Genomic DNA, 25844 nt, shown 5'->3' on the forward strand with positions numbered 1-25844 from the left:
GGCAGACGAGAGGACCCGACAGCCCGGGAGAGGACCCTGCACAACTTTCCCAGGTCGGTGCTTTGCTTCTTGCTTCTCCTGCTCGCTTCCCGGGGGGGGGGGGTGCCCGGGGGTGCAGGGCAAGCTCCGGGGCACGATCGCTGCTGCTGCTGCTGCCCAAGCACTGGAGCCGATCCTGCGCCCGCCCCGACGGAGGGGCAGAATGGGATTTCAGCTGCTGGCTTTGCTTTACCTCGGTGACCTTGGGCTCCCTTTCCGAGGGCCAAAGCGGCCCTTGATGCTCGCAGTCAGGGGAAGGGAACAGGGGACTCCCCGCCCCTGGAGAGCAGAGGACTCGGCAGTGAAACCTGCCAGTCCCAGAGCCCAGGATTTCAGAAACACATCTGCAATCTTTCTTTAAACTGCAATTTTCTCCAAACTTGTGCAGCATCTTTTAAAGCTCCATCTCACTCTTTGCCTTATTTTTTATTCTCTTTTTTCATCCTTTCCTCCCTTTTACTCTTTCCTCCATATTTATTATCTCTTTTATTCCCTCCTTCCCTCTCACCTTGATGAGTTTTTGAACATTAGAAGGAAGCCTCAAGTGCAGATTTATTTGTTTTTATGCCAAACATTATGCAGCACAAACTAAGAACCACTCTCTCAGTGTGAATGTGTTTCTTTAATTACATCAAACACTGAAATATCTACAGTTTGATAAATTCTGTTTATAAATGCCAAGATGTGGCAGAAACAGCAGATTGTAGTTTAGAGTCAAAGCAAAGATGTGTTTACAGATTCCGAGGAGCAGAAGGGATAAGGGAGAGAGGGGGGGGGGGTGTGGGCTTCCAGCAGCAGAGAGAGGACAGGACAGAGAGAGAGAGAGGAGGGGGGGGCGAGGTACAGGAGAGGTCTCCCAGCAGCAGAGAAAGGAGAGAGGAGAGAGGAGAGGGCAGAGAGAGAGAGAGAGAGAGGGGGGGGGGGGGGGGGGGGGGAGGTACAGGAGAGGGCTCCCAGCAGCAGAGAGAGGAGAGAGGAGAGAGGACAGGGCAGAGAGAGAGGGGGGGAGGTACAGGAGGGGGCTCCCAGCAGCAGAGAGAGGAGAGAGGAGAGAGGACAGGGCAGAGAGAGAGGGGGGGAGGTACAGGAGGGGGGCTTCCAGCAGCAGAGAAAGGAGAGAGGAGAGAGCAGAGAGAGAGAGAGGGGGGGGGGAGGTACAGGAGAGGGCTCCCAGCAGCAGAGAGAGGAGAGAGGAGAGAGGACAGAGAGAGAGAGAAGGGGGGTACAGGAGAGGGCTTCCAGTAGCAAAGAGAGGAGAGAGGACAGGGCAGAGAGAGAGAGAGAGGGGGGGGGGGCGAGGTACAGGAGAGGGCTCCCAGCAGCAGAGAAAGGAGAGAGGAGAGGGCAGAGAGAGAGAGAGAGAGAGAGAGGGGGGGTACAGGAGGGGGCTTCCAGCAGCAGAGAAAGGAGAGAGGAGAGGGCAGAGAGAGGGGGGTACAGGAGAGGGGCTTCCAGCAGCAGAGAGAGGAGAGAGGAGAGGGCAGAGAGAGAGAGAGAGAGGGGGGGGGGGGGAGGAGAGGTACAGGAGGGGGCATCCAGCAGCAGAGAAAGGAGAGAGAACAGGGCAGAGAGAAAGAGAGGAGTGGGGGGGGGGGGGGGGGAGGTACAGGAGAGGGCTTCCAGCAGCAGAGAAAGGAGAGAGGACAGGGCATAGAGAGAGGGGGGTACAGGAGAGGGCTTCCAGCAGCAGAGAGAGGAGAGGGGGAGCGCTGTTTGCTGGGAATAGTTGGCAGGCAGCGGAAATGTCCTGTGCTCCTCTCGGGGTGGGATGGGGCAGCTCTCGGGGTGGGGCTCCTGTCTGTTGTGCTCCTCTCGGGGGTGTGGGACGGGGCAGCTCCTCAGGGTGGGGCTCCTGTCTGTTGTGCTCCTCTCGGGGGTGTGGGACGGGGCAGCTCCTCAGGGTGGGGCTCCTGCCTGCTGTTGCTCCTCTCGGGGTTGTGGGACGGGGCAGCTCCTCGGGGTAGGGCTCCTGCCTGCTGTGCTCCTCTCTGGGGTGGGACGGGGGCAGCTCGGGGTTGGGGCTCATGCCTGCTGTGCTCCTCTCGGGGGTGTGGGACGGGGCAGCTCCTCAGGGTGGGGCTCCTGCCTGCTGTGCTCCTCTCTGGGGTGTGGGACGGGGCAGCTCGGGGTTGGGGCTCCTGCCTGCTGTGCTTTTCTCGGGGGTGGGACGGGGCAGCTCCTCGGGGTGGGGACTCCTGCCTGCTGTGCTCCTCTCGGGGGTGTGGGACGGGGCAGCTCCTCAGGGTGGGGCTCCTGCCTGCTGTGCTCCTCTCGGGGTTGTGGGACGGGGCAGCTCCTCGGGGTAGGGCTCCTGCCTGCTGTGCTCCTCTCTGGGGTGTGGGACGAGGCAGCTCCTCGGGGTGGGGGCTCCTGTCTGTTGTGCTCCTCTCGGGGGTGTGGGACGGGGCAGCTCCTCAGGGTGGGGCTCCTGCCTGCTGTGCTCCTCTCTGGGGTGTGGGACGGGGCAGCTCGGGGTTGGGGGCTCCTGCCTGCTGTGCTTTTCTCGGGGGTGGGACGGGGCAGCTCCTCGGGGTGGGGGCTCCTGCCTGCTGTGCTCCTCTCGGGGGTGTGGGACGGCGCAGCTCGGGGTTGGGGTTCCTGCCTGCTGTGCTCCTCTCTGGGGTGTGGGACGAGGCAGCTCCTCGGGGTGGGGGCTCCTGCCTGCTGTGCTCCTCTCGGGGGTGGGACGGGGCAGCTCCTCGGGGTGGGGGCTCCTGCCTGCTGTGCTCCTCTCGGGGGTGGGACGGGGGCAGCTCCTCGGGGTGGGGGCTCCTGCCTGCTGTGCTCCTCTCGGGGGTGGGGACGGGGCAGCTCCTCGGGGTGGGGCTCCTGCCTGCTGTGCTCCTCTCGGGGGTGTGGGACGGCGCAGCTCCTCGGGGTGGGGGCTCCTGCCTGCTGTGCTCCTCTCTGGGGTGTGGGACGGGGCAGCTCGGGGTTGGGGGTTCCTGCCTGCTGTGCTCCTCTCTGGGGTGTGGGACGAGGCAGCTCCTCGGGGTGGGGGCTCCTGCCTGCTGTGCTCCTCTCTGGGGTGTGGGACGGGGCAGCTCGGGGTTGGGGTTCCTGCCTGCTGTGCTCCTCTCTGGGGTGTGGGACGAGGCAGCTCCTCGGGGTGGGGGCTCCTGCCTGCTGTGCTCCTCTCGGGGGTTGGGACGGGGCAGCTCCTCGGGGTGGGGCTCCTGCCTGCTGTGCTCCTCTCTGGGGTGTGGGACGGGGCAGCTCGGGGTTGGGGTTCCTGCCTGCTGTGCTCCTCTCTGGGGTGTGGGACGGGGCAGCTCCTCGGGGTGGGGCTCCTGCCTGCTGTGCTCCTCTCGGGGGTGTGGGACGAGGCAGCTCCTCGGGGTGGGGGCTCCTGCCTGCTGTGCTCCTCTCGGGGGGTGGGACGGGGCTGCTCCTCGGGGTGGGGCTCCTGCCTGCTGTGCTCCTCTCGGGGGTGTGGGACGGCGCAGCTCCTCGGGGTGGGGGCTCCTGCCTGCTGTGCTCCTCTCGGGGGTGTGGGACGGCGCAGCTCGGGATTGATGGAGAAAGCTTCAGATTTTCATCAAAGTTCTATTAAGTGAAACATAGGTTGCAGGGCAGCGTCTGATTGAAACAGTTTAAATTTTAATTGTGTTTTTAATTTGACATATAGTTGCAGAAAGGAATGACACTCCGACGCCAAAGGGCGGTCGATTTCCTTAATTTCTCCCCGAGGAATTGATGAGTCTATCAGGGCAGTGGATTGGAAAGGCATTAAAGTTGTGGGGTGAGCTTGTTAATTGGAAGTTGATGGATAGGCGCCTGCACGGGCTGTGCTGATCCAATCTGCAGCGCCTTCATTTCCCCGGCACAGATTACATCAATTGCCCACCTCTGGGGCTCCCTCCAGCCCCTACCCTCCCCAAACCGCGCTGCCAGATGTCATTTGCTCCAGAAAGCGAGCAGCACAGGCTCCTGAACGAAAATCGAAACATAATCAACGCTTATACTTAGAAAATTTATTGTGATCATTTTCTCTGGTAATTTCCTTATTTTAAAGTTTGCAGGAGTCATAGATCATAATCCCGGCTTTCTGAAGGGGGAGCGGCCTTTCATATTTATCCAAGTTTCATTCTGGGATCAAACTTCTTTATGGCTTCATCTGTCACCGGTGAGGGAGCGAGGATGGAGGTTTAACCGGGGGCCCCGAGCACACACAGCCCCTCTCCCCAGCCCTGGCCTGCCCTCCCTCCCCAGCCCTGCCTGCTCTCTCTGCTCCTCACCTTCCTCTCCCCAGCCCTGGTCTGCCCTCCCTCCCCAGCCCTGCCTGCTCTCTCTGCTCCTCACCTTCCTCTACCCAGCCCTGTTCTGCCCTCCCTCCCTCCCCAGCCCTGCCTGCTCTCTCTGCTCCTCACCTCAGCCCTGCCTGCCCTCTCTGCTCCTCTCCTCAGCCCTGCCTGCTCTCCCTCCCCAGCCCTGCTTGCTCTCTCTGCTCCTCACCTTCCTCTCCCCAGCCCTGGTCTGCCCTCCCTCCCCAGCCCTGCCTGCTCTCTCTGCTCCTCACCTTCCTCTCCCCAGCCCTGGTCTGCCCTCCCTCCCCAGCCCTGCCTGCTCTCTCTGCTCCTCACCTTCCTCTCCCCAGCCCTGGTCTGCTCTCCTTCCCCAGCCCTGCCTGCTCTCTCTGCTCCTCACCTTCCTCTACCCAGCCCTGGTCTGCCCTCCCTCCCTCCCCAGCCCTGCCTGCTCTCTCTGCTCCTCACCTTCCTCTACCCAGCCCTGTTCTGCCCTCCCTCCCTCCCCAGCCCTGCCTGCTCTCTCTCCTCCTCACCTTCCTCTCCTCAGCCCTGCCTGCTCTCTCTCCTCCTCACCTTCCTCTCCTCAGCCCTGCCTGCCCTCCTGAGCCCAGTGCCTGCTCTCTCTCCTCCTCACCTTTCTCTCCCCTCCTCACCTTCCTCTCCTCAGCCCTGCCTGCCCTCCTCAGCCCTGGCCTTCTTGTCTCTCCTCCTGGCAGCCTCCCATGTGCCCCGCAAGCTCATCCCTTCACCCAACATGAGGATACGGTTTCACTTCCAGCTCCTGCTGGGTTTGCTGGCTGCGCACTTTTCAATATTTCATGAAATGCCAGAGGAGAGGGGATGTGGCGAGCGAGGTGCCCATAGGGCAGGGAGCGAGCGTGGGCTAGAGGTCGCCCCAGACCCTGCTGCTCTCTGCCACTGACAGGCGAGGGCATCAGAAGCAGATTTTCCGCCTTCTCTTCCAGGGCTGTAAATCCTGCGCAGTCCAACCCCCCTGCTAAAGGCCCCTTTCCACTTGGCAGGATTTATTTTAAAGTTTGTAGATTCCCTTTATATAAACTCATCGTTCACATCGCCGCTTGCAGAAAGACGTTTTCGTTCCGGTATAATTCCCATAACCCACGCCTCGCAATTATATTCTCTGTACGATACAGGAAGGCTGGCGGGCATGTGATAATCTATGTATAATACACGCGGATCTGGGCGCTGGTATAATCGACGGAGACTAGGGGTTCATTACAATTTATTTATAATATACGGAAAATCAGCAGAATTATTATTATAACCTGTGCATAATATACGGGGAATAAGAAGTTTATTATGATTTATGTATATATAATGCACAGGGAATCTGGGGTGTGTTATTATCTATTTATAATACACGGAGAATAGGGGTTCCTTACAATCTATTTATAATATACGGAAAATCAGCAGAATTATTATTATAACCTGTGCATAATATACGGGGAATAAGAAGTTTATTATGATTTATGTATATATAATGCACAGGGAATCTGGGGTGTGTTATTATCTATTTATAATACACGGAGAATAGGGGTTCATTACAATCTATTTATAATATACGGAAAATCAGCAGTTATTATTATAACCTGTGCATAATATACGGGGAATAAGAAGTTTATTATAATTTATGTATATATAATGCACAGGGAATCTGGGGTGTGTTATTATCTATTTATAATACACGGAGAATAGGGGTTCATTACAATTTATTTATAATATACGGAAAATCAGCAGAGTTATTATTATAACCTGTGTATAATACACGGCGAATAAGAAGTTTATTATGATTTATGTATATATAATGCACAGGGAATCTGGGGTGTGTTATTATCTATTTATAATACACGGAGACTAGGGGTTCATTACAATTTATTTATAATATACGGAAAATCAGCAGAATTATTATTATAACCTGTGTATAATATACGGGGAATAAGAAGTTTATTATGATTTATGTATATATAATGCACAGGGAATCTGGGGTGTGTTATTATCTATTTATAATACACGGAGAATAGGGGTTCATTACAATTTATTTATAATATACGGAAAATCAGCAGAATTATTATTATAACCTGTGTATAATATACGGGGAATAAGAAGTTTATTATAATTTATGTATATATAATGCACAGGGAATCTGGGGTGTGTTATTATCTATTTATAATACACGGAGAATAGGGGTTCGTTACAATTTATTTATAATATACGGAAAATCAGCAGAGTTATTATTATAACCTGTGTATAATATACGGGGAATAAGAAGTTTATTATGATTTATGTATATATAATGCACAGGGAATCTGGGGTGTGTTATTATCTATTTATAATACACGGAGAATAGGGGTTCCTTACAATCTATTTATAATATACGGAAAATCAGCAGAGTTATTATTATAACCTGTGTATAATACACGGCGAATAAGAAGTTTATTATAATTTATGTATATATAATGCACAGGGAATCTGGGGTGTGTTATTATCTATTTATAATACACGGAGAATAGGGGTTCATTACAATCTATTTATAATATACGGAAAATCAGCAGAGTTATTAATATAACCTGTGTATAATATACGGGGAATAAGAAGTTTATTATAATTTATGTATATATAATGCACAGGGAATCTGGGGTGTGTTATTATCTATTTATAATACACGGAGAATAGGGGTTCATTACAATCTATTTATAATATACGGAAAATCAGCAGAGTTATTATTATAACCTGTGTATAATATACGGGGAATAAGAAGTTTATTATAATTTATGTATATATAATGCACAGGGAATCTGGGGTGTGTTATTATCTATTTATAATACACGGAGAATTCGATTTATTAGAATCTATGTATAAACCCGGGAAATCAAGGGTTTATCTTAATCTATGTATAAATATAGTGCTCGGGCAATCTGGGGTGTATTATAATCTATTTATAATACAGACGAATCAGATTTATTATAATCTATAATACACAGGGAATAAGATTTATTATAATCTATGGAGTCAGGAGTTTATTATAATCTGTTTAATTCATGGTGAATCAGGGAATTATTATAATTTATGTACAATACCTGGGGAATCGGGGTTATTATAATCTATGTATATATATAGTGTAGGGAAATCTGGAGTGTATTATAATCTATTTATAATACACGGGGAATAGGATTTATTATAATCTATGGAATCAGGGGTTTATTATAATCTATGTTAATTCATGGGGCATCAGGGATTTATTATAATCTAAATACAAGGTGAATAAGGGGTTCATTATCATATATATATATATATATACACAATACATGTGAATCGGTGTATTATAATTTTTTAATAATATAAGGGGAATCAGGGGTGAATTATAATGTATGTGTAATACAAAAGGAATCAAGGGTGTATTATAATCTATGTATAATATACGGAGAATCAAAGATTTGTTATAATCTATATATATATAATACACGGGGAAATCAGGGGTTTATAATCTATGTATAGATAATAGACAGAGAATTAGGGGTTTGTTATAAAGCATAATACACAGAGAATTAGGAGTTTATAGTAATCTATGCATAATACACAAAAAAGAGGTTTGTTATGTTTGTATCTACAAGGCGAATCAGCTGTGTATTATAATCTAGGTACATGTAATAGACGGGGAATATGGGATGTATTATATATGTATGATACACGGGGAATCAGGCGAGTAATTTATCTATTTATGTTACACAGGGAATCAGGCGTGTATTATTATCAGGGGTTATATATAATAGAAGGGGAATGAGGAGTTTATTATAATCGGTGTGTAATCTAGGGAGAATCAGGAGCGTGTTATAATTTATGTACAATCTGAGGTGTATAATAATCTATGTACAAAGCACGGGGACACAGGAGCGTATTATATAATCCATGTATGATACACGGGAATCAGGCGTGTATTATTATCAGGGGTTATATATATAATAGAAGGGGAATGAGGAGTTTATTATAATCGGTGTGTAATATAGGGAGAATCAGGAGCGTGTTATAATTTATGTACAATAGAGGGGAAATCTGAGATGTATAATAATCTATGTACATGTAATAGACGGGGAATATGGGATGTATTATATATGTATGATACACGGGGAATCAGGCGTGTAATTTATCTATTTATGTTACACGGGGAATCAGGCGTGTATTATTATCAGGGGTTATATATAATAGAAGGGGAATGAGGAGTTTATTATAATTGGTGTGTAATCTAGGGAGAATCAGGAGCGTGTTATAATTTATGTACAATAGAGGGGAAATCTGAGATGTATAATAATCTATGTACAAAGCACAGGGACACAGGAGCGTATTATATAATCCATGTATGATACACGGGGAATCAGGAAGGTAATTTATCTATTTATGTTACACAGGGAATCAGGCGTGTATTATTATCAGGGGTTATATATAATAGAAGGGGAATGAGGAGTTTATTATAATCGGTGTGTAATATAGGGAGAATCAGGAGCGCGTTATAATTTATGTACAATCTGAGGTGTATAATAATCTATGTACAAAGCACAGGGACACAGGAGCGTATTATATAATCCATGTGTGATACACGGAGAGTCGGGGTGAATTCAGATGAGTGCCGGGACCTTATGATACGCTAAAGAAAGATTTATTTACCGGAAAACGAGTTCCCTTATTTGAGTTCACTTTTTGCGAGAAATCTGTGATGGCTGCACGTAAGGAAGCTTTCGGAAGGAGCAGAGGCTCCTGCGTGCAGCGAGTGGCAGATGCCGGGCTTTCTTCTTTCTGGCTTGAGAAGCTTTCGTTGAAAATAAAGCAAAGCCTGTGCTGAGCGCCGCCGAGGCAGGAGGAAGCTTGCATTTTGCGGCAGCAAATCCGGCAACAGTTCCCTTTCCTCTTCTCCGCGGGGCAGCGCCTTCCCCTTGTATTAAGTGCAAGGATTTTCACTTTTATTCCGTGCACCTTGCAAACATTTCTCCCCTCCCTGGGATGCGGATTGCAAGCAGCTGGAGCCATTTCTCCCCTTCTGTAAGGCCCATCTCCTCCTTTCTCCCTCGGCTTTCACATATTGTAGCTCTTTTCCCCTCGACGCTATGTCTGCCTTTTTTTTTTTTTTTTATAAGGTCAGTCCTTTTGCATAAAATGTTTTTCTTTCTTGTTGTAATTCCACTCCTTCCTTTTTCATTCCTCTTTAATTGATAGATTATCGTTTCATATCCTCGGCTTTACAGCAGGCGCGCTACAATGGGTGTTTTCCCTTTCTAGAGAGTATTTTCGTTTTACAAGAATTAAAGTTGTCCTGTAGCGCTGCTCGGTGCTTCTGCGCCCCTGGCCCCGCTCCTCCTTCCCTCCTGATAAAGCCCGGGAGAGGAGCCGCTGAAACCTTTCTTGTAAACCGCGGCTCCGTGGGGCGCGGGGCTCGGTGCTTCCGCGCCCCTGGCCCCGCTCCTCCTTCCCTCCTGATAAAGCCCGGGAGAGGAGCCGCTGAAACCCTTTCTTGTAAACCGCGGCTCCGTGGGGCGCGGGGCTCGGTGCTTCCGTCCCCCTGGCCCCGCTCCTCCTTCCCTCCTGATAAAGCCCGGGAGAGGAGCCGCTGAAACCCTTTCTTGTAAACCGCGGCTCCGCGGGGCGCGGGGCTCGGTGCTGGCAGGGGGGTTCCCCGTTGCACTCGTGCTGTAAGCTGGAGGGGCAGGGGTGCAGCCACCCCTGGGACGGGGACCGGGCAGCAGGCGACAGCTTCTGCCCCCTGCACACTTTGCAGGCCGTTTTTCTGTGTAAACGCGGAATTAAGAAGCGGAATTTTCCCTCAATGCCCTCCTCGCCCTGCACTCTCGGGCCATGTCCCTTTCAGGCTCTCTTGGCTGCTGGGATCCGGAATTAGCGCAGATACAGATTCCAGTTTTGATAATATTTAATTTTATTTTCGTGGTCATTTGATTTTTCGTATTTTTTTTATATTTATCACAAATACCTTCTGATTGAAATCGGTATTTAAATTCCGGGGTAATCCACTTGTCCTGTGTCCCAGAGCTTCCTGCTACGGCGGGCTCACTGCAGCATTTTCTATTTTATTTTATTTTATTTTAATACATTTCTAAATCGCCTCTCCGGGCAAAAATGACAGCCCTGAGCGTGTACAAAATAAAATCTCCCAGCCGACAATACAAAGAAACCACAATAAATTAAAAAAAAATACATAAACTAAATGAACTTAGGAAATAGCATTATCCAGATAGCGTTGGACTTTGTGGTGTGTGTCAGACTGTGTGTGTCTCTATGTATGTTGGGGGATGTCTTTCTGTGTGTTTGTGTGTGTGTGACACTGTGTGTGTGTCTCTGTGTGTGTGTGTGAGAGAGAGACTCTGTGTGTGTGTGTGTGTGTTTGTGTCTGTGTGTGTATCTGTGAGAGAGAGACTGTGTGTGTGTGTCTCTGTGTGTGTGTGTCTCTGTGTGTTTGTGTGTGTGTGTGACACTGTGTGTGTGAGACTCTGTGTGTGTGTGTGAGAGAGAGACTCTGTGTGTGTTTGTGTTTGTATCTGTGTGTGTATCTGTGAGAGAGAGACTGTGTGTGTGTCTCTGTGTGTGTCTGTGTGTTTCTGTGTGTCTGTGTGTCTCTGTGTGTCTCTGTGGATGTCTGTGTGTGTCTGTGTGACTCTGTGTGTGTCTCTGTATGTGTCTGTGTGTCTCTGTGTGGATGTTTGTGTGTGTCTGTGTGCCTCTGTGTGTGTCTCGGTGCCTGTGTGTGTCTGTGTGGATGTCTGTGTGTGTGTTGTGTGTCTCTGTGGGTGTCTCGGTGCCTCTGTGTAGATGTCTGTGTGTGTCTTTGTGTGTGTGTGTGTGAGAGAGAGAGACTGTGTGTGTGTCTCTGTGTGTCTGTGTGTCTCTGTGTGTCTCGGTGCCTGTGTGTGTGTGTCTGTGTGTGTGTGTGTGTCTCTGTGTGTCTCTGTGTGTGTCTCTGTGTGTCTGTGTGTGTCTGTGTGTGTGTGTCTCTGTGTGTGTGTCTGTGTGTCTGTGTGTGTGTGTGTGTCTCTGTGTGTCTGTGTGTCTCTGTGTGTGTCTCTGTGTGTCTGTGTGTGTGTGTGTCTCTGTGTGTCTGTGTGTCTGTGTGTGTCTCTGTATGTCTTGGTGCCTCTGTGTGTGTGTTGTGTGTCTGTGTGTGTGTGTGTCTCTGTGTGTGTGTGTCTGTGTGTCTCTGTGTGTCTCGGTGCCTGTGTGTGTGTGTGTGTGTCTCTGTGTGTGTGTGTGTCTCTGTGTGTGTCTCTGTGTGTCTGTGTGTGTCTGTGTGTGTCTCTGTGTGTCTGTGTGTCTGTGTGTCTGTGTGTGTCTGTGTGTGTCTCGGTGCCTCTGTGTGTATGTTGTGTGTCTGTGTGTGTGTGTCTCTGTGTGTGTGTGTCTCTGTGTGTCTCTGTCTGCCTCTGTGTGTGTGTCTCTGTGTGAGTGTGTCTGTGTGTGTGTGTGTCTCTGTGTGTCTGTGTGTCTCTGTGTGTGTCTCTGTGTGTCTGTGTGTGTCTGGGTGTGTGTGTCTCTGTGTATCTGTGTGTCTGTGTGTCTGTGTGTGTCTCTGTGTGTGTCTCTGTGTGTCTGTGTCTCTGTGTGTCTGTGTGTGTCTCTGTATGTCTCGGTGCCTCTGTGTGTGTGTTGTGTGTCTGTGTGTGTGTGTGTCTGTGTGTGTGTGTGTCTGTGTGTCTCTGTGTGTCTCGGTGCCTGTGTGTGTGTGTGTGTCTCTGTGTGTGTCTCTGTGTGTGTGTGTGTGTCTGTGTGTGTGTGTGTCTCTGTGAGTCTGTGTGTCTCTGTGTGTGTCTCTGTGTGTCTGTGTGTGTCTCTGTGTGTCTCGGTGCCTCTGTGTGTATGTTGTGTGTCTGTGTGTGTATGTCTCTGTGTGTGTGTCTCTGTGTGTCTCTGTCTGCCTCTGTGTGTGTGTGTGTGTGTCTGTGTGAGTGTGTCTGTGTGTCTGTGTGTGTGTGTCTCTGTGTGTCTGTGTGTCTCTGTGTGTGTCTCTGTGTGTCTGGGTGTGTGTGTGTGTGTCTCTGTGTGTCTGTGTGTCTGTGTGTGTCTCTGTGTGTCTCGGTGCCTCTGTGTGTATGTTGTGTGTCTGTGTGTCTGTGTGTGTCTCTGTGTGTCTCTGTCTGCCTCTGTGTGTGTGTGTGTGTGTGTGTGTCGGCGGAAGTCCCCCTGTACAGGCAGGAGCAGGGCAGGCGTGAGGGACCCTTGCTTAAATGCTATTTCAGTGCGGGTCTTTGCGGGTTAATGAGCTGACATCATGATTAAAGTTGACCATTTGTAATGTGTCTGGGAAAGGTTAATGTGGTAAGGAGGGCGGGCAGGCAGCACCTGCACCTGCCCCTCACTGGCAGGACGGAGGGGGAGGTGGTGACCCAGGGGGCAAGGAAAGGAGAAGAGGGAGCAAGGGGCGCTGGTGGGGGAGGGCAGATCCCCGACGTGAATGGAGCAGGCGGTGAAGCAGTTAAAGGCTCTGCCTCTGGTCACGTGACCATTATCTAAGCACATTATACCCACTTTATTCAATAAAAGAGACAGAATATGCTAATTTGCAGTTAATGAAAATGTCATTTTAAAACATCTTGACATTTGTCTCTATTGATTCTGATATTTCCATTTAGCGTAATTCTTTCTCTTCATCCCGCGTTTGCATGCCAGGGACTTGTCCCCCCACCCCGAGGAGCTGCAGAAGCGGCGCTCACAGCCCCCGTGGAGCTGCTCCTCGTCCTGACCTCCGCTTCGCGCGGCTGCCGCTGCGCTAGGACTTATCGCGTCCTCCGTGTAATCGTCGGAATTAGGCAGCAGAATCCGCCCCTGCATAATTCTGTCGTTAAGGGTAATTAGCCCGTTCTAACGAGAAACGATTGATAGCTTTCCTATCGATTATCTAGTGCTGTCTTCCAGCAAATGCACCGAAACGAAAAAAAAACACAAAACCCCGCGAACAGTTTTCCTGGCTGTTTCCTTCCTGCTCGGCCTCCCGTGTCCTTCATCCCGGCTGCATTTTACGGAGGGAAATATCCAGCCGAGTCTCAGTATTATATTGAATCCGACCGTATCCATCCCCGCAGCCCAGGGCAGCCGAGCAGAGCATTGCAAGAAATGAGCTTCAGAGTATTTGTGAAAGGAAAGTGAGCAGCGCGCGCTAATCCTTCTCCCCTGAATGGCGCGCTTTCTTTGCGCGCCTTTCGTTCTTCTTTTCCGTGTAATTTCGGGAAGGCAGCGCAGTTGCTGGGATCAGCTGAAAAAAATCTTCATTGAATTTTGTAAAATTTCCGGTCGGCCCGAGTCCTGCTCGCTGGCCTCTCACGGAAGCTGCCCGGTCCGGTCCGGTCCGGTCCAAGGAGGCTGAAGTCCTTTTAACCCTCTCGTTGCCCTCTTTCTCTCGCACACACTTTCTCTGCTTTTCCTCTGTCTCTGTGGCTTTGGGAAATGTAAAATTCCTTCGGCGCCTCTTGCAGACGAATCTTTGGAAAGGGATTGATGTTTTATTTTCAAAGTCTGACAGATGGAGGAAGGTTCCCTTCCGCGGCCCCTTGCTGGATTTACAAATCGCTCTTTTTCCGAGCTCAGATCGAACAAACTTTTCCTAAACTTGCAAGCAGAATGCAAGAAATCCTATTTCCTTTCTGAAATGTAATGGATTTGTCACCTTGAAGCGAAACAGAGGGAGAGACAGACAGACCGTTATAGGGAAAGCAGACGGACGTGCAGACGAGATAGAAACAGGGAGAAAGTCAGAGTAGCTGGAGAAGAGCAGAGAAGCGGACGCGTCCCCGCTGCCCACCCTGCCCGTCCGCATCGGCCCTTGCACCCTTCCTGGGGAGATGCGCGCGCAAGTTGCCAGGGCTGGGCTGAGTGAGAGGGAGTCAGTATGCACGGGATAGACAGAGACAGATAGAGCTTATCTATTCCTATTTAGTGCAATTTATGCCTGACAGACAGACAGACAGCTAGAGCAGCCGGGATGGACCGTTCTGGTCTTCATCCACCCTGGGCAGGGAAGCCTAGCGCACATGCACAAAGGGACAGACACAGATGAAAGATAAGCGGGACAGACAGAAAGTTAAAAGAGACAAAGGATGAAAAGAAACCCTGAGCTGGAGGGGGGGGGGGGGGGGGGGGGGGGGACGGGACATTGCCCCACAGCAGGCTCCAGGGACTTCCAGGGCTGGGCAGGTCCATCAGAGAAACAAGAACAGCCACACCAAGCGGACAGAGTCCTTCATCCGAGTGTGCCACGGTGCTAAGTCACAACTCTGGCACTGTATGCTGTGAATGCAAGATCTTTAAAGGCGTGGGATTAATGAACTTGCGGGGCATTATCACACGGTGTGGTCTACTATTTCTGGGCTTGGGGTGAGTGGGACAGAGAGAGAGAGACTCTAGGGTGGCCTGCACAGTATTCAGCTATTTATATCACTGTAGGAGGGCCAGCTAATAACCTGAAGTGAGGTTTTGGTGGTGGTTTAGGGTTTTTGGGGCAGTCTGACATGCAGCGTGAGACTTGTGAACAGCACAGTACGCATTAGAGATGTGAATCGTGTCCTCGATCGTCTTAACGATTGATTTCGGCTGGGAGGGGGAGGGAATCGTATCGTCGCCGTTTGGGTGTTTAGAGTATCGTGAAAATCGTTAAAATCGTGAACCGGCACACTAAAACCCCCCTAAAACCCACCCCCAACCCTTTAAATTAAATCCCTCACCCTCCCGAACCCCCCCAAATGCCTTAAATTACCTGGGGGTCCAGCGGCAGTCCGTAGCTAAATCGGGGGAAGGGGGAGGGCAGGAAAACCGGCACACTAAAACACCCTAAAACCCACCCCCGACCCTTTAAATTAAATCCCCCACCCTCCCGAACCCCCCCAAATGCCTTAAATTACCTGGGGGTCCAGCGGCGGTCCGGAACGGTCTCCTGCAATTGAATCATGTTGTCTTCAGCCGGCGCCATTCTGCGCCGCCATTTTGCAAAATGGCGGCGCAAAATGGCGGCGGCCATAGACCAACACGATTCGACTGCAGGAGGTCGTTCCGGACCCCCGCTGGACTTTTGGCAAGTCTTGTGGGGGTCAGGAGGGCCCCCCCAACCTGGCCAAAAGTCCCTGGGGGTCCAGCGGGGGTCCGGGAGCGATTTCCTGCCGCAAATCGTTTCCGTACGGAAAATGGCGCCGGCAGGAGATCGACTGCAGGAGGTCATTCAGCGGGGGTTCCAGACCCCGGCTGACCCCGCTGAGTTCCAGACCTCGGCTGACCCCGCTGAACGACCTCCTGCAGTCGATCTCCTGCCGGCGCCATTTTCCGTACGGAAAACGATTCGCGGCAGGAAATCGCTCCCGGACCCCCGCTGGACCCCCAGGGACTTTTGGCCAGCTTGGGGGGGCCTCCTGACCCCCACAAGACTTGCCAAAAGTCCAGCAGGAGTCCGGAACGACCTCCTGCAGTCGAATCGTGTTGGTCTATGGCCGCCATTTTGCAAAATGGCGGCGCAGAATGGCGCCGGCTGAAGACAACACGATTCAATTGCAGGAGGCCATTCTGGACCGCCGCTGGACCCCCAGGTAATTTAAGGCATTTGGGGGGGTTTGGGAGGGTGGGGGATTTAATTTAAAGGGTCAGGGGTGGGTTTTAGGGTGTTTTAGTGTGCCGGTTTTCCTGCCCTCCCCCTTCCCCCGATTTACAATTTTTTGACGATAAATCGGGGGAATTGGTATTGTATCGTGGCCCTAACGATTTTTGATGATTTAAAATATATCGGACGATATTTTAAATCGTCAAAAAATGATTCACATCCCTAGTACGCATCAGTGAAGATTTGACGTCATTTGGAGTGAGGAAAGTCTCCCAAAGATGAGATTTCTACACTGTTTTCTCGCCCTGGCTTGATGGACTCTATAACAGGGGACTATCCAGCTAGGGTCTCACTCTGCATGTCAAACTGGCCCCAAAACCCTAAACCACCACCAAAACCTCACCTCGACTTAATCACTGGGCCTCCTTTAGTGAAAGGAATAGTTGACTACTATGAAGATCTTATAAAGAGTCTGTCTCTCTCTCTCCCCTCCTCTCATTATTCATTTGGGCAGATAATGAGCTTAGGTATCAGGCAGAACATTTCTAGCAGGAAAGGTTGATGGACTCAGATGCTTACATTCATGGGCCAGTGATGATGTTGGGAATGAAGTTTGTAGCTCTTAAGATGGGCCATTAAATGACTCAGATACTAGGATGGATGGTTTATGGCTCCTGGGATGGGCTCAGATACCAGAATAGAAGGTTTGTAGCTGATGGGCTGAGGCTTTGGAATTCAAGGTTTGTAACTCTTGGGATGGGAGGGTGATGGGCTCAGGTGCCGGGTTTGAAGGTTTGTAGCCCCTTAGGATGGGACCAGTGATAGGCTCAATTGCTGGGATTGAAGGTTTATCTCCTGGGATGGGAGGGTGATGAGCTCAGGTGTTGGGATTGAAGGTATGTAGAACCTGGGATGGGCCAGTGATGGAGTCAGATGTTGGAATTGATGATTTGTAGCTCCTGAAATGGGCCAGTGATGGGCTCATCTACTTGGATTGGGGTGGGAGGGTGATGGGCTCAGGTATTGGGATTGAAAGTGTCTCCTGGGATGGGAGGGTGATGGGCTCAGGTGCAGGATTGAAGTTTTGTAGCTCCTGGAATGGGCAGTGATGGAGTCAGGTCCTGGGATTGAAGGACTGTAGTCTCTGGGATGTGCCAGTGATGGAGTCAGATGTTGGAATTGATGATTTGTAGCTCCTGAAATGGGCCAATGATGGGCTCATCTACCTGGATTGAAGGTTTATTGCTCCTGGAATGGGAGGGTGATGAGCTCAGGTGTTGGGATTAAAGGTTTATCTTCTGGGATGGGCCAGTGATGGGATCATCTACCTGGATTGAAGGTTTATCTCCTGGGATGGGAGGGTGATGAGCTCAGGTGTAGGGATTGAAGGTATGTAGAACCTGGGATGGGCCAGTGATGGAGTCAGATGTTGGAATTGATGATTTGTAGCTCCTGAAATGGGCCAGTGATGGGCTGATCTACCTGGATTGAAGGTTTATCTCCTGAGATGGGAGGGTGATGAGCTCAGGTGTTGGGATTGAAGGTATGTAGAACCTGGGATGGGCCAGTGATGGAGTCAGATGTTGGAATTGATGATTTGTAGCTCCTGAAATGGGCCAGTGATGGGCTCATCTACCTGGATTGAAAGTTTATCTCCTTGGTTGGGAGGGTGATGAGCTCAGGTGTTGGGGTTGAAGGTATGTAGAACCTGGGATGTGCCAGTGATGGAGTCAGATGTTGGAATTGATGATTTGTAGCTCCTGAAATGGGCCAATGATGGGCTCATCTACCTGGATTGAAGGTTTATTGCTCCTGGAATGGGAGGGTGATGAGCTCAGGTGTTGGCATTAAAGGTTTATCTTCTGGGATGGGCCAGTGATGGGCTCATCTACCTGGATTGAAGGTTTATCTCCTGGGATGGGAGGGTGATGAGCTCAGGTGTTGGGATTGAAGGTATGTAGAACCTGGGATGTGCCAGTGATGGAGTCAGATGTTGGAATTGATGATTTGTAGCTCCTGAAATGGGCCAGTGATGGGCTGATCTACCTGGATTGAAGGTTTATCTCCTGGAATGGGAGGGTGATGAGCTCAGATGCTATAATTGAAGGTTTATCTCCTGGGATGGGAGGGTGATGAGCTCAGGTGTTGGGATTGAAGGTATGTAGAACCTGGGATGTGCCAGTGATGGAGTCAGATGTTGGAATTGATGATTTGTAGCTCCTGAAATGGGCCAATGATGGGCTCATCTACCTGGATTGAAGGTTTATTGCTCCTGGAATGGGAGGGTGATGAGCTCAGGTGTTGGCATTAAAGGTTTATCTTCTGGGATGGGCCAGTGATGGGCTGATCTACCTGGATTGAAGGTTTATCTCCTGGAATGGGAGGGTGATGAGCTCAGGTGTTGGGATTGAAGGTATGTAGAACCTGGGATGTGCCAGTGATGGAGTCAGATGTTGGAATTGATGATTTGTAGCTCCTGAAATGGGCCAGTGATGGGCTGATCTACCTGGATTGAAGGTTTATCTCCTGGAATGGGAGGGTGATGAGCTCAGATGCTATAATTGAAGGTTTATCTCCTGGGATGGGAGGGTGATGAGCTCAGGTGTTGGGATTGAAGGTATGTAGAACCTGGGATGTGCCAGTGATGGAGTCAGATGTTGGAATTGATGATTTGTAGCTCCTGAAATGGGCCAATGATGGGCTCATCTACCTGGATTGAAGGTTTATTGCTCTTGGAATGGGAGGGTGATGAGCTCAGGTGTTGGCATTAAAGGTTTATCTTCTGGGATGGGCCAGTGATGGGCTCATCTACCTGGATTGAAGGTTTATCTCCTGGGATGGGAGGGTGATGAGCTCAGGTGTTGGGATTGAAGGTATGTAGAACCTGGGATGTGCCAGTGATGGAGTCAGATGTTGGAATTGATGATTTGTAGCTCCTGAAATGGGCCAGTGATGGGCTTATCTACCTGGATTGAAAGTTTATCTCCTTGGTTGGGAGGGTGATGAGCTCAGGTGTTGGGATTGAAGGTATGTAGAACCTGGGATGGGCCAGTGATGGAGTCAGATGTTGGAATTGATGATTTGTAGCTCCTGAAATGGGCCAGTGATGGGCTGATCTACCTGGATTGAAGGTTTATCTCCTGGAATGGGAGGGTGATGAGCTCAGGTGTTGGGATTGAAGGTATGTAGAACCTGGGATGTGCCAGTGATGGAGTCAGATGTTGGAATTGATGATTTGTAGCTCCTGAAATGGGCCAGTGATGGGCTGATCTACCTGGATTGAAGGTTTATCTCCTGGAATGGGAGGGTGATGAGCTCAGGTGTTGGGATTGAAGGTATGTAGAACCTGGGATGTGCCAGTGATGGAGTCAGATGTTGGAATTGATGATTTGTAGCTCCTGAAATGGGCCAGTGATGGGCTGATCTACCTGGATTGAAGGTTTATCTCCTGGAATGGGAGGGTGATGAGCTCAGGTGGTATAATTGAAGGTTTATCTCCTGGGATGGCCAGTGATGGGCCTAAGTGCTGAGACTGAAGGTTTATAGCTCCTAATATAGGCCAGTGATAGGATTGTAAGTTTGTGTGGCTGCTGGCAGCTGCTGCTTGGTTCTGTCCACTTAAAGTTTCATACAGTTGAAGGCCCTGCATTCAGGAGTTGGGCTGCTGCATGGACATGTCCAGCCAGACCTCTTTGTCTTCAGTCACCCATTCTCCTCTGCTTCTTCCCCCAGCAGAGACAGCAATGAGCAGCAAGGAGGAGACCAGCAAGAGCTCTCCAGCTCCGCTCTGCACCTTCAGCATTCAGTCCATCCTGCAGGGCGGCAGCACCTCAGAAGCAGCGCTGGGCCGGCACAGGAGAAGCCCTTCCTTGAGTTCAGACCAAGAGGATCCTGAAGAGAGCTGGATGGGACGTGGCTGCCTGTGCCCAGAGAGCCGGAGCCAGCCCTGCAGCCCTCGGCCCTGTGCTAGTAAGTAACGCTAGGACCTGTCTGGCCCAGGGCGAGGCAAACACAATCCTTAAGCAGAATAAGAGTCCCCAAAATCTAAAGAGCAAGTGGCATATCAGGCATTCATGTCTGCTCCCAACTCAGGAGACAAACCTGGCCTTACTTCAGGGGTTCCCAAATCCCAGCCGGGTTTTCAGGATTTCCACAATTAATATGCATGAGATAAATCTGCATATCATGGAGTCTTGTTATATGCAAATTTATTTCATGCATATTTGTCAGCGGTGGGCTCCCCAGGACAGCTTTGGGAAGCGGTTCACCACTTCCTGTCCTCCTTATAGGTGAATTCCTTTCTTCTTCGGGCTGAGCCTTTCTGTGCCATTGTCCGGCTCCACAAACAAAATAAAAATTGTAATTAAAATTCAGCTGGGAACTTCCACTTTAACTTCTCCACTTACAGACTGGACAGCAGGGCAGAAAGGGAGCGCTAAAACAGTGCGGAGGAGGCTTGTTTAGCGCGCGCCTTGCACAGAAGCGGTTCAGTATTAACGCCGCCGGCAGCATCAGGACGTTTGCGAAAGCCATCGCGCCCGCCCAGCCCTCTTCTTACAGCTGATGAAAAGCAGGGGCACGTTTGCTCAGAAAGGTTTAAACAATATCCTGCACTTTGACATTTCCCCCAAAGTTTAGGTTTTCCCGAGCAGAAATGCCAGAGAAACAAGAAAACCGAACAGCGAGGCGCGGGTTGCTCTGCCGGTGTCACTCAGGCATATCGCACTGCGTTTTAGGAGTTTTATCTTTGTTTTTGTAAAGAAATAACCTGTTTCCCTACAAATCTGTGCTTTGCGAAGCAGAAGGCCCAGCCCTTCACTAGCGCAGAACAGCGAGAATTATCGCCTTCTCCCTCTGCAGCCTTTGCGATGAGGCGCACGGTAACTCTCCTTAGCGCTCACCTTTGCTGCTGAGGGGCACAGCCGCGCTCCGTAGCGCTCACCTGAGGGGCACAGCCGCGCTCCATAGCGCTCACCTTTGCTGCTGAGGGGCACTGCCGCGCTCCATAGCGCTCACCTGAGGGGCACAGCCGCGCTCCATAGCGCTCACCTTTGCTGCTGAGGGGCACTGCCGCGCTCCATAGCGCTCATCTTTGCTGCTGAGGGGCACAGCCGCGCTCCATAGCGCTCAGCTGAGGGGCACAGCCGCGCTCCATAGCGCTCACCTTTGCTGCTGAGGGGCACTGCCGCGCTCCATAGCGCTCACCTTTGCTGCTGAGGGGCACTGCCGCGCTCCATAGCGCTCACCTGAGGGGCACAGCCGCGCTCCGTAGCGCTCATCTATGCTGCTGAGCGTGCACTGGACTTTGGTGTCCGTGCATTTTTTTCTGCGCAGATTTTAGGCAACTTAACCAGTGTAAAGCTGTGCCCAGGCATTAGTGCACTCCCCTTAGCTAATACTCCCCTTGCCTCTTGCTTTCTTAACGTTGGAAATTTAACTCAAGCTCAGTGGTGGAGCGCATTTATTTATTTATTTATAATGTATTCGCCGCCCCTACAAAGGCGTCCATACATAAAATTAAAACAAATGAACAGATACAATGACATTATTCAGAAACACACTGCCGAAGCTTATTAAAATGCCTCTGCAAATAGTTTTACATTACTTGTCCAGCTAACTAGAGGTGACTCGCCCCAGATACGTGACAGCAACTCCCCGCTGCTGGATAGCCGGATAGATCAGAACTTATCCGGCTAAGCGCGAAGGCTGCCGCCGTTTACCTGCCCCCTCAAGATCTGCAGATTAAGGACTCTACGGAGTCAGGGAAAGTCAGGAGCCCGCAGGAGAGGCGGAAATCCTGAAGCCTTGTTTGCGTAGCTGGAGGGAGAGGGCGAGACCGATCCCCGGGATCCGGTGCATTTCTTCGTGCACACATCACCCTCTGTAGCGCTAGGAAGATGGCAGCCAGCCCGATGCACTGTCTGGCGCTGGGGAGTAATACTTACTTACTTGATGTCCTCGTTTGCAAGGGATTTCCATGTGAGGGCGCTAAGTAAGTACTGATTCCAGTTTACAGCGCTCATTTTCAGGCTGATGCAATATCATACTGAGCCCCTCTTTTCCTAACGCGCACATCCACCTCTCCTGGGCACCTGATGCTATACTTACATGAACAGCCGTGTTAAAAAGGAGGTATTAAGTAGAAACTGTGCATCCCTAGCACTCAGAAGCATCAGGTGCCCAGAGGCTGTGGATATGCGTGAGGATAACGGGCATTCAATATGAGCGTCGGGTTTCTCGCCTCACAACTGGAGGGTGCATATCGTGCGCGTGCATTGTGTGCCCAGAAGTTTATTTCTGGTTATCAGCCGTTACATTTTCCTTTCATTTTCATTGCCACCGGCAGTAGATCTCAGGGACCAAAGAGAGCGTGACTTTCATTTTTTTCACGCACCCCCAATGCAATCAGGGCATCAGCGCATCTAAAACACCTGTCCAAACCCGCACCTAGCTAACAGCGCGCATGACATGTAAATTGCATGGAGATGAGGCTATTAGCCATTACCTCTTGCTAACACAGCAAATTTAACACCAGCCCCAGAGCTGACGTTAAGCCTTGCCACATGTCCAGGGCACACAATAGAACAAAAAACCCTGCTTTCTGTGGTGCCTCCTACGCAGTATCATGACAATACCAGATCGAAGGAACCACGGAAAGCCGTATCATGCCAAAATGGAAAGGGGAACAACATTCTGGGTGCACAATATTATACCCTCTCCAGGCCATGCATATTCTGCAGGTATATTGTGCCATTAGCCACACCATAGCTCACGTGTAGATTCCAGTTTATGGCCTTGCATGGCTGTCTACATCCACCAGCCCAGCCTCTCCAGCCTTCCCATCATTCAGCATGGAAACTTTACTGCCTATGCAGTAAGACGTTTTACACTCACAGGGGCTGATGCAATAAAAGGGCAATGGTAAAACTGAGCGCCGTTTCCCTGATGTGTGCACATCCACAGCCCCTGGGCCTCCCATGCTAGGGATGCACAATTTTCCCCAGCACATCCTTTTTGGCACAGAAGCTCATTTGCCTATTGCATCAGGAGCTCAGGGGCTGTGGCTGGGCATTAGGCACTCAACACAAGCACCCAATTTACCACAAGCTTTTATTGCATCGGCTCCTGTGAGCATGAAACGTCAAGTTTACGCTCACAAAATGAGGGCTGACTTGCAGGCAATGCCGTAGGTTGGCTGGAAGGCATTTTTCTGCATGGGCCTGCCAGTACAGCAAGCTAATGCTATGTGAATGCATCAGGAGCTTAAAAAATAGGTGCCGACAGGAAACAAATGAGCATGGGGGAGCTGCATGTGAGAAGGAGCTGAGGACTGCTCAGTTGTTCTGAGCACTAAGCCCAGTGATTCCCTTTTGCATGGACAGGCTGGGTTTCCACACACTGATCAGGAAGGAATTATAATTTTGTTACATGATTTATCTTGGTGCACTAAAAAAGACAGATTCTTTACTTCTCTCCAAAGTGTTAAACAATTGTGCTTAATAGTGCAATTCTTCATTGCTTTGTAGTGGTAGAAAGCCATGTAAACTAATACCCAATACCACAGCTCACGTGTACTTGTATGTTGTAGCTTAGGACCACGCATGGCTGTCTATATCCAGCAGCCCAGCCTCTCCAGCCTTCCCCTAACCCGGGCTGGAAACTTTACTCCACCTCTAACCAGTGCTAGTAAGAAGGGGATTAATCCCATGCACTTCTCTGCATTGGAAGGAAATAGTTAATGCCCTCCTTAGCGTGGGATTTACACGCCGAGGCGCTAAGCTGACCACACGTTTTTGGAAGCATGGGCAGTAAGGTTTACCTGTGCTTATCTGCAGTAAAACGGGGGGTTGGGCTGAAGGCACTGCATAGCATCACCCCATCAAATTTTATCCTATGAGTAAAGGAAACAGAGACTAAAATTTAGCTCACATTTTCTTACATGGGCTGGAGAGGCCTAGGATATTTTGGGGGGAATTTATTAACGTTTAGTGCTGGTTGTGAATCTGTGCTTTATCCATTAAAATTAATGGGATTTTGTAGTTAATAAATCTGGCACAAAATGCAATAAAGGAGTGGGGAAGGAGCAGCTGCAGTGATTTGCAGTGCGGTGCAGTGTGGTTCCTGCCCCCTTCAGCAAGAGCTGCTCTGGAGTGCTGGCCTCATCCTTGGGCACCCCCGCAGGACTGCCAGCTGCTTCCTCTCACCGCAGGTTTTTAAGGCAACCCTCAAACTTAAATACTTATTTATTTTTTTTAAACATGGGGGCAATGCATGCAGAAAACAGAAAATGCTGACACAAATCTGCCCTGAAACTACTTTACATCAGGTTTGAGGATGCAAATAATGAGCAGAAAACATAACTGCCAGGTGTGCCTAGGTTTTGGATCAAAATCCAACCCAGCGCAGGCTGTCGGCTGCTGTTTAGAAACGTCCCCACAGTCTTGCCTCCGTGGTTTTACTATCCTGAGTTACCACTGCTGTAAAGCGCAGGGGAAAATTTGTTTGCACTTTTTTTAAAAAGCTTCCTTCACTAAGTAAACTGAAATTAGAATTAAAAGTGTGAAACCTGACTTTTGTGTTCCCAGTCTGAGGGCTGCTCTGCAGGCTTCCTGTGGGTGCTCCCTTGCTCCCTAACCAGTGCGGCTGAGGCGTTTTAGAACCAATCATTGATTTGCACTGACTTTTTGACTTCCTTCAGCACCAGTGCTTCATGCAGCACCCTGCATCTCTGCACCTCATTATCAGCAGGGTTTGGGACTGTCTGCTCTCTCTGCTGCTTTCCTCAGTCTGCAGCCTCAGTTTCTGGCTTTGGCTTCTAGTAGCTGAGATTTTCTCTCTCTCTCTCTCTCTCTGTTCTTACAGGTGACACCAAGGGCAGTGCAGCAGTGCTTGGCTCAGACAGATCTCCACAGGTGAGCAAGGGCAAAACCTTCCCCTCCAGTCCTTCCTCCCCAGGAGACAGGCAGAGAGAAGCTGGAGACAGGCAGGGTAGTTCAGCCAAGAAGAAGACCCGCACCGTCTTCTCCCGGAGTCAGGTCTACCAGCTGGAGTCCACCTTTGACATGAAGAGGTACCTGAGCAGTTCGGAGAGAGCTTGCCTGGCCTCCAGCCTCCAGCTCACAGAGACACAAGTCAAAACGTGGTTCCAGAACCGCAGGAACAAGTGGAAGAGGCAGCTGTCTGCTGAGCTAGAAGCAGCCAACATGGCCCATGCATCTGCACAGACTTTGGTGGGCATGCCACTGGTATTCAGGGACACTTCTCTTCTGAGAGTGCCAGTGCCTCGGTCTATAGCTTTTCCAGCACCCCTGTATTACCCCAGCAGCAGCATGCCTGCAGCTTTGCCTCTCTATAACCTCTACAACAAACTGGACTATTGACTGCCTGTCTATAACCTCTACAATAAGATGAACTATCAGCTGCCTCTCCATGACCTTTACACAAGCAGAGCTAATGGGCACTTCTCTATAGCCTCTATACAAGCTGGACTGTTGACTGACTGCTTCTCTATAACCTTTACAAAAAGATGGACAATTGACTGCCTCCATGACCTCTACAGAAGCTGGACTAGTGACTGTGGCTCCATAAATTTTAAAAACAAGCCGGACTATTGACTGTCTGCATCCTCCACACAAGCTGGACTACTGACTGCCTATCTGCTAGGTATATTACTTTATAACAAGCTGGGCTATTGACTGCTTATTCTCAGCAGCACCAGTTCATCCCCTCCCATTCGGTCCTAACAGTACGTATTATGAAGGCAATGTGCTTCTGGAAAGGTTAAGAAATACACCGTGTGTATTCATTACTTCTTCTCTTTTATTTATGGACTCATCATGTTTTTATGATTTCGGCTGGCGTGGAGCATCTTGTGCAGTAAAAGGGGTCAGTGCTTGCCATGCCCCAGACCCAGGGGAGCCCACAAGCTGACCCCCTCCTATTTACTGATATATAATTTGTAA

General features: G+C 50.0%; 1 protein-coding gene across 1 annotated transcript; it reads left to right on the forward strand.

Annotated features, from left to right (window-relative positions):
* On the forward strand, window positions 1-25844 carry HMX2 (H6 family homeobox 2). The gene is made up of 3 exons (XM_029610593.1): window positions 1-53; window positions 19615-19851; window positions 24745-25844. Exons 2-3 carry the CDS (start codon window positions 19626-19628, stop codon window positions 25260-25262), a joined length of 744 nt encoding a protein of 247 aa, XP_029466453.1. The 5' UTR covers window positions 1-53; window positions 19615-19625; the 3' UTR covers window positions 25263-25844.

Source organism: Rhinatrema bivittatum, chromosome 7 (assembly GCF_901001135.1).
Source record: "Rhinatrema bivittatum chromosome 7, aRhiBiv1.1, whole genome shotgun sequence".
In the NCBI taxonomy this organism is placed as follows: Eukaryota; Metazoa; Chordata; class Amphibia; order Gymnophiona; family Rhinatrematidae; genus Rhinatrema; species Rhinatrema bivittatum.